The sequence below is a fragment of the Hypomesus transpacificus genome, chromosome 9 (genome assembly GCF_021917145.1).
Source record: "Hypomesus transpacificus isolate Combined female chromosome 9, fHypTra1, whole genome shotgun sequence".
NCBI lineage: Eukaryota > Metazoa > Chordata > Actinopteri > Osmeriformes > Osmeridae > Hypomesus > Hypomesus transpacificus.
Window position 1 is genome coordinate 21,300,079 of NC_061068.1, and position 16,289 is coordinate 21,316,367.

At 42.4% G+C, this 16,289-nt stretch overlaps 1 protein-coding gene across 2 annotated transcripts in view; it reads left to right on the top strand.

Moving 5' to 3' along the window:
• The window catches only part of LOC124471181 (plexin-A1-like), a 164,110-nt gene extending 148,929 nt beyond the window's left edge, over positions 1 to 15,181 (top strand). For both annotated transcript variants that reach the window (XM_047025549.1, XM_047025550.1), the window contains exons 22-32: positions 780 to 1,036; positions 3,372 to 3,438; positions 5,260 to 5,406; positions 6,019 to 6,178; positions 6,459 to 6,562; positions 6,797 to 6,893; positions 8,009 to 8,199; positions 9,718 to 9,887; positions 10,146 to 10,358; positions 10,724 to 10,874; positions 11,204 to 15,181. In XM_047025549.1, the coding sequence (XP_046881505.1) occupies positions 780 to 1,036; positions 3,372 to 3,438; positions 5,260 to 5,406; positions 6,019 to 6,178; positions 6,459 to 6,562; positions 6,797 to 6,893; positions 8,009 to 8,199; positions 9,718 to 9,887; positions 10,146 to 10,358; positions 10,724 to 10,874; positions 11,204 to 11,299 (1,653 nt within the window). In that variant the 3' untranslated portion in view covers positions 11,300 to 15,181. The remainder of the gene's footprint in view (positions 1 to 779; positions 1,037 to 3,371; positions 3,439 to 5,259; positions 5,407 to 6,018; positions 6,179 to 6,458; positions 6,563 to 6,796; positions 6,894 to 8,008; positions 8,200 to 9,717; positions 9,888 to 10,145; positions 10,359 to 10,723; positions 10,875 to 11,203) is intronic.
• Positions 15,182 to 16,289: the final 1,108 nt, after the last annotated feature.

The following is a 16,289-nucleotide window of genomic DNA, read 5'->3' on the forward strand; positions in this document are numbered from 1 at the left end:
AAGCAAAAACACCCTATGTAGCAATGAACATTGAAATACTATTAAACACATACACGTACACACGTGGTATACACACTCATGCATGTGGCTCAAGCTTACAGGCTTGCTTTCACACATAGACACACGGGATGTATTATCTTCTTTGGTGCATGTATGTTGTCAGCGATAGGTGATTTTCCATTGTAAAGGAACATGTATACTGCATGAAGATATATCTACAGTACCAGTATGAACAGTATTTCTGTGTGTGGCGGAGAGAGGGAGAGATTGAGAGAGAAAGGAGGGGAGAGGGAAGGAGAAAGGGAAAGATAGATAGATACGGAGACCACACACAGCATTGGATTTTTATTTGTACCTCCTATGCAATCAGAGGAGCTTTGCTTCTGTAGCAGTCGGATCAATTTCTTATTAGACTCTAAGGTTCACCTTCCTACTGTGCTGTCACCCCTCGCTTCTCTCAAAGGAGCCAGGCTCTCCATTTGACTAGAGGTTGATAGAAAAGAGAGAAATGTGAGAGGGAAAAGTTAGCGGTAGAGAGAGTGGGGAAGTTTATTTGTATGTACATTTGAGAGACTGTACTCAAGTCCCGCAGCTGTTTCATACATGCTACCAGAACTATTGGACACCGTGTTTGGTGCATGCGTTCGGGATTCATCTTTCACTTACGTACTCAACGCTCACCGTGCTCGTTTGACACCTCACAACTGTATTGACCTACCGATCCCCTCCTTCAATCCCTCTGTTTCCCTCCCTATGCCTACCCTCGGTCCGCTCCCCAGGTCCAGGCCAATGTGGAGAAGGCACTAACGCTGTTCGGCCAGCTCCTCACCAAGAAGCACTTCCTGCTCACCTTCATCCGCACGCTGGAGGCCCAGCGCTCCTTCTCCATGCGCGACCGTGGCAACGTGGCGTCCCTCATCATGACGGCACTGCAGGGCGAGATGGAGTACGCCACGGGTGTCCTCAAACAGCTGCTCTCCGACCTCATCGACAAGAACCTGGAGAGCAAGAACCACCCCAAGCTACTCCTTAGAAGGTGGGTGTGAGGTTGTTTGTCCATGGTGTTGTGGGAAGTACCATGAGATTAACAGCTATTTGGCAACTGGTGACCATTTTGAATAATTTCTTTGTATGGTTTTGAAGCCGGCTAAACAAAAAAACTAAAAGAACTGTGAGGGGATGGATGAATGAAGTAAAGAAGGAACATTTTTGGGATGTGGCCCATAGGGGCTTGGCTGTAGAGGAATAGGGGCTGTTCTTGTGATCTGGCAGAGGCGTGGGGTGAGCGCAAACCCCTCCTCAGTCTCCCCATCTCCTTCCTCATTTCTCTCCTCCCTTTCAGGGCTGTCTGTGTCAAAGCAGATTATACCCTTGAGCACACGTGTCCCCATAGGAACAGTAGACAGGCAAGAGAGACATGACGAGGAGAGAAAGATGTAGGGATGAAGAGAGTGAGCATGAGAGGGGTTAGGGTAGGTTGAGGGAGAGACAGATATGTAGGGTAAGATTCTATAGAGAACCCCAAGGGTGACCTTTTGTTTGGGAGAGAGACAGATAGGTAGACTGGTAGGTAGACTGGTAGGTAGACTGGTCGTTAGACTGGTCGTTAGACTGGTCGTTAAACTGGTAGGTAGACTGGTAGGTAGACTGGTAGGTAGACTGATAGTTAGACTGATGGTTAGACAGGTAGTTACACATATAGGCAGACCGGGAGGGACACAGGGAGGTAGACGGAGAGAGAGACAGGGAGGGATATGGGACAGAGGAGGGAGATGGCCACATACGTAAGGTAACTGAAACAGCAAAATGCCAAAAAGGAATTCTGATCAAATGGATGTCTCTAAATACATGGGAATTTATACATTAAACAATAAAAAAGTTATCCCCCTCCTCCTCAGAGATATTGAATTCAAATCTAATCAAATAAATTACTTTCAGACCATCTGCAGCAAGATGTCTGCACATCGCTACAAATCTCCCTCCTAAGGCGTTCAGACACGACACATGCTTCCCTACTATGCTAACTAGCCCGGAGCAGCTACAAAAGGCAAACACACTAAATGTTGTGTTATATTCAGGTGCATGTTCCTGTTCTCGTTCCTCTTATTCCACTGACTAACAGTGACAAGCCATGAAAGACATTTCTTATAAATTCCTAATCGTTAAGTCTGTGTAAATATGTAATTTAATACACGTTTTGCTCTCAGACCACTATAAACATACGTCATGCCCCTCTTTAAATACACCAATAAGTGACTTAACTTTGCCCCATGTTGTTAATTGTCTAGATAGAGAGAGGGGGGAGAGGGAACGAGCTGAAGCTGTAGGGACACGGCCCACTTTCCATCAACCCACTAACCCACTAGCCCGACCTCAACGCAAGTCTAGCAAAGCCTACATCATTGGATTCATCTTCCTCTGAAGAATAAACACAGTCTAAGGGAATGTATAATTAACTAGGCTTTGGAGCTTCAATGCTAAAAATGGATTGATGGAGAGGGATTGTGTGTGTGTGTGTGTGTGTGTGTGTGTGTGTGTGTGTGTGTGTGTGTGTGTGTGTGTGTGTGTGTGTGTGTGTGTGTGTGTGTGTGTGTGTGTGTGTGTGACAAAGAGAGAAAAATAAACAATTTTTCCCCTACGTCCCTTTCCTCACATCGCCTGAGCGCCAACCTTTTTTTGTAGCTGTTTAACAAATTAGATGTAATATAGTCCGTTAATTACAATGGGTTTTAATTAGTCAGTTTTTTGGTGGTGGTGGAGGCAAACCTTTTGTGAGGTTTCCTTTATTGTGCTCCAGGTTTTTGATTAACGAGAGAAAGTAGCAAAGTATACTAATTGCCATAAATATATATATTTTTTTATAATTAAGATTGGTGGGTTTTGCTTTGAGAAGGAGTGAGAGAGACATGGAAACACAGAGAAAGAATCTAAATGAGGGGGTTTGTTATTCAAGTCAATTTGTTTTTGTAGGGGGTAGGAGGAGAGTGTTTGCCGGGTAACTGTGCAATGTTGAATTATTTCATGTATGCTCTTTGAAGTTGCAAGCATGTTAAATACTGTTTCCCACCAAAAGTTTGCATGGTTCTTGCTGCTGAAGGTGCCTTGGTTTATTCTTGTCTCGCTTAAGGCAGCAAGCCATTTGAACCTGAAGTTGCTTAGCACCATGAGCCTGAATGCTGTTTTTTTATTCAAGGCCTGTTGGCTTTAGAAGATTTATTTTTCTTTTCCTCCTACAGTCTTGTTGGTCCTGCTGCCTGACTTTTAATGTATCTCCCAAATGTTTCCTTTTTGAATTCCTTTTTTTTCTTTCTCCACCCTTCTTACCATCTCCCAACCTATCTCTATCTCCCTCTCGGTCAATACTCTCCTAGAACTGAGTCAGTGGCTGAGAAGATGCTCACCAACTGGTTCACCTTCCTCCTGTACAAGTTCCTCAAGGTAAGTCCTTCTCCGCAACACACACATGCAAGGACACACCTGCCATTCAACACAAGCTTTTGAAGCAAGCTGCGCTAATGCCATTGGTGTATCGGATTGTCGCAGATGAAATGAGACTCACACACACACACTCAGCTAAATATCGCAGGCTCCCAGCTGCACAAACAGATAACGCCAAGGTAGGCGACTACCCATCCCTCGTCTTCCCCCTTTCATATCTTTTAAGTCGCTTCTGGAGGTTTTATAGCTGCACCGATGTTTCAGGAATCGGTCTTCAGCCGTGGTTTGTTACAACCGCAGTTTGCATCAGTGTAGCCTGTTGTACAAACCTCTCTTTTCTCCCTCGATGGTCCTTTTTCTGACAGGGTGGGAGTGTGTGAAGAACGCAGGCTGAAAAGTGCGTGTGTGTGAGGACATATATGGCATGTGTGCGTTTAGAAGTGATGCCATAAGCATCACAGACACTATTCTCTGTGTAGTTCTCCATTTACTTCTCGCTTCCTCTCTCTCTCCCTCTACTCCATAGTTATCGTATATTTAAGTACTCCATAGGAATATTATGCTGCTCAAAAAGGGAAGAACAAAACCATTTTGCTGTTCACCTGCAGGTCATTGGTTGTAAAACAACAGCGAGGATCTGGCTGGACAGCAATCACCCACCCTCTCACCCAGGGAGACGGGGGATGGGTGTCCCACCGAACGTGTGTGGTCTAAATTTTGGCTTCAAAAGTGTCCAATCCGAGCCAGGCCTATGAAAGAGGGTGTTTGGGCGAGCTCGCCTGTCTGTTTTTGTCTCGTTAACAGCTGTCGTTCTAATGACAACAGTATTTTGAGGGAGAAAGAGGGGAAGTAAGTAACAGAGAGATGAAAGGATTGGGGGACCTTAGAGTATGAATATTCATCAAAGACTAAAGAAAGCTTTGTACTTGGTACTTGCCAATGCACTCTCTTTTGACCTGAAGGACCAACGCAGTACAATGTGACATGGCAAGTATTGAGCAAGGGATCAAGTGTGTACTGAGAGAATCATATTGGTACATGGAAGCAGTCGAAGACAGGAAGTAGAATTGAATTAGGAGGTAGATGATGATGTATATTAGATGAAGGTAGAGAAAAAGAGGGAACCGACCAGTCCCACATTCCAACCTCTTTGCAGAGCTACAGAAACTGTCAGCTTAAAGAAATATAGAGGGATGTGACGGAGCAAAGAATGACTGGTTTGTGCAACAGCTGGTCAATTGAGGTAACAAGAAAAATGTATAGAAAAGCCGAGAGAACCCTGACAGCCACCATCTCCTTGCCTCGTTGACACATTTCTCACACCAAACTGCTTCTCAAGCACTTTTCACTCGAGTCATTAACCTTTCGATTAACTTCAACATCAATTTCCGCCAACGTTTTTGCCCCTTATAGTGCCAAGAGGTCTTGGTGTGTACATTCTCAAACCCCTGCCCACCTTATTAAAGGGTGTTTTTTTGTACTCAGATTCACAGGGGAAGAGTGCTAGACTTTTCAACTGTCAACGCGGCAACAAGCCAGAAAAAGGCTATGACCTTGTCATTATGATTTCGCTAGTGAGTAAACGGGCTAGAGTGCAATGCTGAAGTTGTACCAAAACGTTTCAAAGGGACTGCTATTGTTGTGGTGTCTGATCTCACTTGTATCCCTTTTCTCTGTAACACTTTATAGATGGACACTGTAGAGAACATCAACGGTCACTCATTTTGGCTGACGTTCACTTGTTTAATCTTTAACCCTTGACCTTCTCTTTCTCTCTCTGTCTCTCTGTCTCTGTTTCTCTTTCCTCTCGCCTCCCAATAGGAGTGTGCCGGGGAGCCTCTGTTCATGCTCTACTGTGCCATGAAGCAGCAGATGGAGAAGGGTCCTATAGACGCCATCACCGGAGAGGCCCGCTACTCCCTCAGCGAGGACAAGCTCATCAGGCAACAGATCGACTACAAGACCCTGGTCAGTACCGATGACAGCTTTCTGGGAGCAGTTGGTTGGTACTAAGCCCAATCACATTCAACAGGAAGTGTGCGTCTAGACCCAGCAAGGCATTTATGTTGTCGAGAAAGCACTGAGTAATTGAATGCATCGCACTGGGCACAAACAAACTGTCAATTTAGCAACAGTCTGCGTCTTAACCAACATCTCTATTATGCAACTTAAGTTGCAAAGAGTGAAACTATGCCAAGGAGAGACACTGTATGCACAATAACAATAAAATATGCACAGTATACATGGTTGGATATGAAGGTTTTGAAAAATATGGGGATAGAAGTTGGTGTTCCAGCTTCTAGAGTTATTTCAAGTATATGTTGAGCCATGTTGTGTCCTGTCATTTTACCAAGGGACTTTGTCAAATTTTGCAGTCAGTGGCAAAATGTCCACAGGTCCTCAAACTCCATGACGTGCACACAATATTTCATGCAAGAATCCCCAATAGATTATATTGACAGAAATAACTAAATATGATATAATATATTACCACTGGGTCAATGCTTCACAATCCCACTGACTACAAGTCCCAGAACTCTACCCTCTAACCACTGACCTTTAACCCCCCCGTCCCTACAGACCCTCCACTGTGTGAACCCGGAAAATGAGAACGCCCCAGAAGTGACCGTCAAGGGCCTGAACTGTGACACCATCACCCAGGTGAAGGAGAAGCTACTCGATGCCGTCTACAAAGGCAGCCCTTACTCCCAGAGACCCAAGGCTGCAGACATGGACCTGGGTAAGGGATTGTGTAACACACGCACAGGCAATCTCTACTCCCAAAGACACTTGGCTTATTATATGGACTTTGTTAAAAGAGCACGCATGGGGTTTAAACACACACCCACACACAGGCTGTTACTCCCTGAAACATAATGATTATTACATGGACCTTGGTAAAAAGTGCACACACTGGGGTTATACACACACACATAAACCTATACAGACAACCATGAAATCCAGAGGCCCAATTCTTTTGATATCATGAGCTAGATAACAGCATGTCTCTTGCATTACAGAGTGGCGCCAGGGCCGAATGGCACGCATCATCCTGCAGGACGAGGACGTCACCACCAAGATAGACAACGACTGGAAGAGACTCAACACCCTCGCTCACTACCAGGCGAGCCTCTCACACTACCTCTCCTACACCTTAGCTTTGAGTTGTACTTCCCCTTCACACTTGCCTTCAGAGTTTACCTTTTTAATTTACCTTTACAGTTTACTTTTACAGTTTACATCGACAGTACGTTGTCAGTAGTTTAATATCACTTTATTGATCACTTTTGACAACAGTTCAGATGTGGGATTAGGCAATGCTAATCCAATGCTAACATGTGAACTCCATCTCATCCAGGTGACGGACGGCTCAGTGATCGCTCTGGTGCCTAAACAGAACTCTGCCTACAACATCTCCAACTCCTCAACGTTTACAAAGTCCCTCAGCAGATATGGTCAGTGCGAGTGTGTTTGCACTGTATACTGTTTGTCTTTTCGATTATGTCAACACTCCTAAACTCTCTAATCGAAAGACAATTTTGTAGCAATAGCAATGTTAATCGAGCTATACATGCAGGACAGATGTCAGCTGAGTGACAGTTTGGTGTTACTGTCAGCCACAATGAACGTCCAAGATGGGTTATTTTAGGGGGATTTGACCCACGGTGCAAGCCAAGGTTGTCCAAGTAAAGCCTGTGCCCCAGTCAGAGCCACTCACATCTGTCACTTGTCAGGGAGACCTCCCCCCCCCCCCCCCCCCCCCCCACTGGCTTAGTGTCATGTCCTGTCTGTCCTCTGTTTTTCTCTTCTCCCGTTTTTCTCTGCGTCTCCTCTCCTTCTATAGCCTACTCATGTGTTTTCTTACTCCTCCTTACTTTTATTTCCTCCTTTCTGCTAAATCTCTACAAGATAATTACAACACCGTCTTCTCCCTCTCTCTCATGATAGCTCTGCCTTGACTCGATCCTGGTGACAGGCATACATTTTTGAAGTCAAATGCACTTTGTTATAGAAAGGGAAACACTATTGGACACGGTAAAAAAAGGTCATGGGAAGAAGGAGACTGATGAGGGGAGGGGGGGGGGGAGTGACAGAGGATAGAAAGGAGAAGTGAAGAATAGGGTGGAAAGGACAGTAGGCATAGCACTTGTGTGTTTGGTACGAAGGAGGGGGGTTGGGGGTGGGGGTGGAGGACCGACAAATGGCATGTATCCCTGCTATTATGTACCAGCTCAATGATGACATTGTCATCTCTCCAAACACCTCGTAACTTGTTGCTGTGCTCCGTTTAATTCTCCTCTCTCTCTCTGTTTTCTCTTTCTCTTTACTGTACAGTAATCTTGAGTTTGAACATGTCATTTATGTTTCATCTGCACTTTATTAAAGGCAGTAAAAAAACATATACAGCTAACAGCCAAAAGTTTGTTTAGGATACAGTGCGATATTGAACTCAACTGAATAGCAACGAGTAACATTTTATTTGACCTCACTGTCAATTGCTTTTCATAATTTTTTTCCACTCCCCCTCCCACCTACCCACTCCTCCTCCCACCCACCCATCCTTATATAGAGAGCATGTTGCGAACTGCCAGCAGTCCAGACAGCCTTCGTTCTCGCACGCCCATGATCACGCCAGACCTGGAGAGTGGCACCAAGCTGTGGCACCTGGTCAAGAACCACGACCACACAGACCCGCGCGAGGGCGACCGCGGCAGCAAGATGGTCTCCGAGATCTACCTGACACGCCTGCTGGCCACCAAGGTGAACCAAAGAGAAGGCCTGGTTGGCAGAGTTGTGTTTCAGACAGAACTCTCACACATTTTTACATCCCATAAACATCTATCTTCAGAACACACACTCATGCAGGCATACACAATCTCTCTCTGTTCTCTAGTAAACATGCTCTCACTCACTTCCTGTAGATAAGAGCCACACTTACAGAGGCCACACCATCTTTCACCCCTGTCCTCTCCCTGAACGATCTCTCCGACAGCCCTCGTTGACCTTTGTTTTGCGGCTGCTTCGGAGTCCATTAACATTTTTCATAACCTTTTCTTTTGCATGAAGGGGTCGTCCCTCCCTTTCCATCGCCAAACAGACCCGTGTGTCTTAATTAGGAGGCTGACCTTTGTCTGATCAAGTTGTACGGTTGGACAAGCCCATTCCCTCCTCCCCCTCCCCCATATTACTTTCCAAGACCTTCTATTGGTTCCTGAAGAAGGCTTATGGGCTTAGTCTTCTCTCCTATGACTGTCCCTGAAGTTTTTTAATTTGAAGTGTTCAAATTAAACACTGGTTTCTGAGAGTGAGAAAGTGAGAACATAATAAATGAGTGCAGGAGTGAAAGAAAGAGCATGAGTGAGAGAGAGATCAAGCTAGAGTGAAAGAGTATAAGAGAGAATAGGAATGAAAGTATGAGTGAGAGAGCATGAATGAGATGGCATGAGTGAGAGATCGAGCGAGAGTGAGAGTATGAGTGAGAGAATATGAATGAAAGTATGAGTGAGAGACAGCATAAGTGAGAGAGTATTAGTCAGAGCATGAGAGTGTGAGTTAGAGAGAGAGAGCGCATGACTGAGAGAGTGTGAGTTACAGAGAGCATGTGTGAGTTAGCATAAGTGAGTGAATGGCAGTTCAGTTCATGACACCATTTTACCATGTGTACACATAAACCCACCTAGCTGACACTGTATTATCTGCCTGTGTTATCTTCCCTGGGGATTCTGCTTGTCCTGGCAAATTTCCCTGCACTGATGCTTTTCTCATTAGTACCCGATATCCATTGTTAGCTGTAGGTGACAGGAGAGCCTGAGGTTAGGTCTACAGGCCGGGAGACGTTGAAATTAATAGGACAAGTAGCAGAAGACACTACCATATAATGCAACCAAATGTTTTAATACTAAAGTATAAAGTATACTTACAGTATAAGAACAAACATACTTGCATTCTGTAAATTAAAGTTATCAGTAAGTATGTGAATATACAAAATCAGTGTTTTAAAATATTGTTACCATAATGAAAATGTATTAAGCTCTCATTTAATAATTTAAACAACATTTTTTCATACTAATTTCCCGCTTGGGTAAGGGTATTTAGATTAGAGAAAAAAAATCAGCGATTGGCTGCTCAACTCTCCACAGCTAGTAACCAAATTAATTGTTACCATAGATGAGAGAGGAGATGAGGAAGGCATCAAAGCCACCTGGCTGACAATGTCCGGGTCCCAACACTGGCTTGCTTCCTTAGATGTCTTTCCAACCTTCTGTCTTCTATACTCAGGGTACACTACAGAAGTTTGTAGACGACCTCTTCGAGACCATCTTCAGCACGGCGCACAGGGGGAGCGCCCTGCCCCTTGCCATCAAGTACATGTTTGACTTCCTGGATGAGCAGGCGGACAAACACAGCATAACCGATGCTGACGTGAGGCACACATGGAAGAGCAACTGGTGAGTGTGTGTGTGTGAGTGTCTGCTAAATGACTAAATGTGTGCGTGAATCCATCTTTGTGTCCGACTATGTTAAGTATGCGTGTGAGGAAGAGTTTTGGGTAGTGGACTGATCAAATCTGTTTCTGACATGGCATGATTGGGGTATCTTACAAGGAAAGGTTGCAGTTGCTCTTTGACAAATGCAGGCAGGTGCTGCAAATACAAAAACATTTTTGTACCTTGCTCTTCACCCCCCTCACCCCCTTCTACCCAAAGTCTTCCTCTGAGGTTCTGGGTGAACGTGATCAAGAACCCCCAGTTTGTATTTGACATCCACAAGAACAGCATCACAGATGCCTGCCTGTCTGTGGTGGCCCAGACCTTCATGGACTCCTGCTCCACCTCAGAGCACAAGCTGGGGAAGGACTCACCATCCAACAAGCTGCTCTACGCTAAAGACATTCCTAACTACAAGAACTGGGTGGAGAGGTAGGTTGCCTCACCTAACATTGAAAGACTCTGTTCTCTCTGTATTGAAGTTAAATTCAATTAATTAATTAATTTTCAACTACTAGTTTTGTAATGTGATAATGATGATAAATTAATGATATCATATTAATTATATAAATAAATAATTAATGATAATTCTTTTTTGCTCGCTTTCCTCTCTAAACACCCATTTTTCACCCACTCTTTTCTCTCTTGTCAAACGTATGTCTTTCCCATTCCCTCCATACCACTTTCTCACTGCTGCGGCTTTCAACTATTCTTTTGTTTTATTGTTTTCATCTCCATCCATCTTCCCCTGCATTCTCCTTTTCCCCATCTCTCCCTACCTTCCCTACCTTCTGCAGGTACTACTCAGACATCTCACGGATGCAGGCCATCAGTGACCAGGACATGAGCGCCTACCTGGCCGAGCAGTCTCGTCTGCACCTCAGCCAGTTCAACAGCATGAGCGCCCTCCACGAGATCTACTCCTACATTGTCAAGTACAAGGATGAGGTAACTTCATAGCTGTTGTAACTTAACAGACTACATGACATGGCTCCAAATCATAGGTTTGATACCATAAAGCGTTGCTATAAGCATTATACTAACGTCTAGTTTTGGTCCATGCTCCTCTTCAAATAATAATTTTGTGTGTTTAATGCCTTGCTGCATATTTTATGCAAAGGAAACTTAAGAAAATAGTAATGTCATAGGGACAAAAAAGCATCTTATGGAAGACTTCCTCCCTGTGATATTATGCTACTATTTTATTGACATTTAACATACTCTGTTTGACAAGCTAATTATCGGTCTTATTCTCTTGATGCGGTCTTCGTCTCCAGATCCTGTCCGCTCTAGAACGAGATGAGCAGGCACGGCGGCAGAGACTGAGGAGCAAGCTGGAGCAGGTCATTGACACAATGGCTCTTCCCAGCTGAGTTACCACTTCCTCCTCATCTTCTTCCTCCTCTGCCACCTCTCCCCTCTCCATTACTCGCTTTCCTCACCCAGAGATAAAGATTAACTCTCTAAACCACCCTCCCCCTCAACAAACACGATGAATGAACTGCAAGAGGACTGAAGCAGTATACTGCAACCTGGGGGATTCGGCAGAGTTGGGCGGACCTATATGTGTGTTTGTGTATTGTTGTGTGTGCGGGCTCTTAAAATGTGTGTATCTGTGTCAAGGACTGGAGACACTGGACATTATAATACACACGCACGTGACACCGCAGCACTGGAAACCATTTTGATTATCGTCGCTGTAGTCTTCTTTTATTTTCAATTTTTTTGGTTAGCCAATTATTACTGTGTTGACGCTAGTGTGTCCTGGATTTCTGGGATTAAAACACAAAAATAACTCGCATTTTTGGCATCATGAACTGGATGGAACGTGTCAGGACATTGGACCATCAGCTTTGAGCCAATAGAGCGAGTTTCTTCGGGTTACCTGACTCTGTAAGGGGTCAACGCTAAATAAACTTGATGTTTTTTTGTTTTCTGTTTTATGTAATCAACTGCCCACACTCTCTGATCTATCACCACTTGTGTTACTGCTGAATTTGCACAATTTACAGAAAAACGTTAAAAAGGAAGACTATATAGATATTATATATAAATACTACTACATTTTTTTAAGAAACAAATAATAGGGTTAAATTGTGCCATCAATTTTAACCAACCAACACAATGAAGAAAACATTTACACAAAACTTGATTTGATATTTCAAGCAAAAACTGACCGTAGGAAGGAAAAAAAAGATGAAAATTCTAATAAAAAAGTTGTCCTGTGCCATGTTTAATTTGAATGTCGTTTAGTGCAAAGACCTTTTGTTAGATGGATTGTGCTACCGTATGATTTAAAATATGAACATGCCTAGTGACTGAAAATAATTGTTTTCAATAATTACACATCAAAATATCCAGGAGGCAAGACATAATTTCTGTCATTCTAATCATATAGTAGCTGTTATTGTTTTTTCATTCAAGAGAACCAAACTGACATTTACAGGATTGTCGTTTTTTTTGTAGCCACTTCAATCTGGCATCATGGCTTGATGATTTGATGACTTCAGATTCAGACAGTTTGTCTGTGGGTAATGGTGGCTGACCAATAGAGCCGACAACACTTACTTGAAGCAATATCTACCAGTATAATCCCCACCTGGTAGCTACACCTGATTGGCCTACCTTTGACCAGTGCCGAAGAGGGTCATGAATGAACACGTTTCCTTTCCCCAAAACCGTAAGATGACCTTAGTCACTTACCTTGAACCTTTGATTTGCCACGCATTGCCCTATCTAACCCTAACTCTTCTCTGATTCCACTCCGACTTAGCTCCAGAGCCTGCAACAAACCAAGCCAAAGTCTCTACAGTTTCAGATTTGTCTCAGCTCCTCATAGTAGTTCACTAATGGGGTCAGGTGGGGCTTTGCTAAGCCTCTCTGTGTGAAATAAAGTAGGGAAAGACGTTTTTGGCTCTAGGGTCTTCTTTCCCAGCTCTGGCAATGCTATTATGTAGATAGCAAGGCAAGGTGACGATGATACACAAAGGGCTTCTCTCAACCCCCTTAACCTGGTGATACGAGAAAGCTTTAACCCATAGGGTGGGTAGAAGTAGGGAAGAGTGAGGGTTAGGCATCTAAATTCATTAGCAACACAAGGCTAAATAATCCCCCTTAGTTTATACCCCCTGTTTCACAACAAGCCTATTGCCATGTGTGGCTTAAGATTTTTATTACTTCTCTCCTACGTGGATTATTCTTTTTTTGAAGTGTTGGAGTCCTGGTTTGACTTTTGAGGTGAGAAACGTTTTATTTTATTATAATTATTTGTCTCTGCTTGCCGAAAACCAAACTGTGTTCTGCATATAGTTTTTGTTGATGTTTTATTTGTAAATTGTATACTTGGTTATTTTTTTCATGATGAACAAGCTATTTGCCATTGTTTTGTATTCAGGTTGATTTTTTTATTTAGATTTTGTTTGTCTCTTTCTCTTTCAATGTTGTAAATTGTACAATACGGTACACAGAAGATGAATTTTCTTTGGTTGTCTGAAGTTGAAGTACTTGACCGATCTAAAAGTTTATTTTGAAATCTTGAGGATCAATGAAAATGTTGCATCAAATAATCATCTTGTGTCTTTTGTGAAAACGTGACTTGCTGCTTTTATTCTGTACCTTGTTTCAGTCAAACTTTAGGGCTGTCAATTTGCGCTACTCATTAATGCTGTTTTTATTCATGATGTGCCATACTCTCAAAACAAACCACTGCACATAAAAGCAGAATGTCCCTGAGTAGTCTCATCTTCCTCAAGTTGTTCAAATTGTGTTTAAGGCGTGATATTGTTGTATTCAACTAACACAGCCCTCATAGCTTCGTTTTTGGCATTTCAGAAGAAAAGAGTCAGGGACCACTCTTCTGCTGGCCTGCTTGGGTGGCCAAAACACTTTGAATAGGGTTACTTCTTTATTGGGTCTGACCTATTGGTGAGAGGCCATTACAAATGGCATGAGTTTTGATGTAATCTCCATATTTAACTATACAAAATAAGCTTGAACTGCTTTGCAGGGTTTTTTTCCCCTGAGTTGATGGCTTCTGGAATTTTGCTGAACCCTATTTCTGTGGTGCTCTTCGATGAAAAAGATAGATAGCTACTAAAGCATAGGCTCAGTGGTTTTGTTAATAGTTGGTAAAAAATTATTTGCCCTGTGTTTGGGCCCAAAACACCTTCATCATAGTATAAAACTGTACGACTGTTTAAAATTGTGTAGTTCCTTCATCAGCTTGAGGCCTAATTATGACTTTAACATTAGTCATGTATTGATTTGTGTGAAGTTTGCCAGTCACACCTCAAGTGGAAGTCCGCTGGGATTCTGCCCCTCAGTCTGTTAGTTTATGACACCATTGACTACATTCTCAGGACTCTTAGAGTTTTCAGTCTCACGTTCTGATTACTTGCAGCTCTGTTTTTAACTGATTGGGGTGGGTGAGGGAAGGGGGGAGGCTTGGCTTGTTTTACTTTTTGCATGACTGTTTATGTTTTCGATCAGTCTGCTTGGCAAGCCTCCGCAGCAAGACTTCCCTGGTTTCCTTCCCCCCCAATAACTTTTGATTTGTCACGTTTAAATATACAGTGATTGGCTTGTGTTTATTGTGTTTGAAAGTGGTACAATGTACAGCATGTCAAATTGGGTGTCATGACAGCCATTTGTTGTGATCAGGAAAACATGAACATTTAGCCTAGTCCATCAAAGGAACAGCATAGTACCCATTCAAAATGGGTTAGTGTCTGTTCAATTCCAACCGCACACTGTTATGAAGACTTTTAAAAAGATTTACATTTGGTGGACAATCCCATGTCAAACATGCTGAAATGTGTCTGCCAGAGGAGAAAAGAGCAGATAACCTCTGTGTCTTTTCTAGTCCATATCATGTCTATCTTCCATATTAGGGTGCCAAATCCAATTAAAATAGTATATCCAATCCTGCTGAATCATACAAGCCCTTTTTGTTCTGTTTTAGCTCTAGCATTATTCTGTTATGTCTTTCAGTTATGGAAGATTTAGTAGCTTTTCTTCATAAAACTGCAGCGGTTCCAAGAAAGTAAAAACAAATCATTTTCCAACAAAAATAGCAAATATGTTTTAATATAGTACAACAATTCTGATGCGTTTTTAAATAGTTTCCAACTTGAAACAACCGTCAAATGTTTTCAGAGAAACGTTCATTGTGTAAATATTCAATTATTTCCTATTTTGCAGATTTACTACTTGTAAATAAACACTAATCATGGAGATAAAACTTTTTTTGCTAAATATCACCTGTATTTCTGACTTTTTTTTTTGGTCTGATGCAACAAGGACATTTGAGACATTTGAGAGGTTATCCAAAAGGTATTCATTCTAGCAGCCATATACAAAGTAATAAACACTGAAAATAGTATGGTGTAACAGGAGATATTCATTTTAGCTTGTGGATAGACAGGTTCTGGTGATTATACAGTCTCAGATTGTGGCAACGTTTCTAATTGAAGATCAGTCAGATGGACACAGTAATTGGGTCATTTTAAAATGTATTAAACAATGGTTTCATCAACACCCAACACCCCATAATGTTGAATTGAAATAGTTTTTAGTATTTTGAACTGTGGAACTTTATATAGAATGCGTCAGCAACAAACATATCTTATTTACATAACAAAACTAATAATATCCCCACAGAAATATTTAGTTTGCATTACTTTGAAAGACACACCTGTCTGTTTAAGGTCCCATAGTTAAGTGCATTTCCAAGTTGAAATCAAGCAAGGAAGTCTGTGTGTGCGTGTTTATATTTATATAAATACATAAGCGGAGTTGTTAGGCACGACGCAAAGTGGGGCTTATTGCTTTTCTAAAACTGTTACTACAAATATTTGATATGGTTTCATCAATAAAATCAATTAGAAACTAAATAGTTTAATAATAAACCGTCATTCTTCCGCTACTACAAAGTATAGTTCCTACATAAATCGTTGCCACGCAACAGCCAGATGGACATTTTTGCCGTCTTTTCAATTTGAAATATTCGATGCGCAGTAATATGGAATGTTAAAGAATGTTAAGAGGACAACCTGTGAGGTTATGCTGGATTTTACAACGGCATGGAATGCAATACAGCCAATCACAATCAAGAATGGGAACAACCAGTTTTAGAACATTTCACTGGGTCTTGCAGCTGTTTGATTTTCTGAAATTATTATGAAATGTTATGTTCTACTAGCCATTTGCCTACTTTAGCAAGTCACTGAATTTCCAAGCCCTGACAGTGTAACTGAGATAGCCTAAATAATTCCTCTTTCAAGTAATAAGCCCCCGTTCAAGTGTTGAGCATTAAATAAGCTCCACGGTCTGTAGAGATCTTGAGGCAAAGCCACTTTTTTGTTC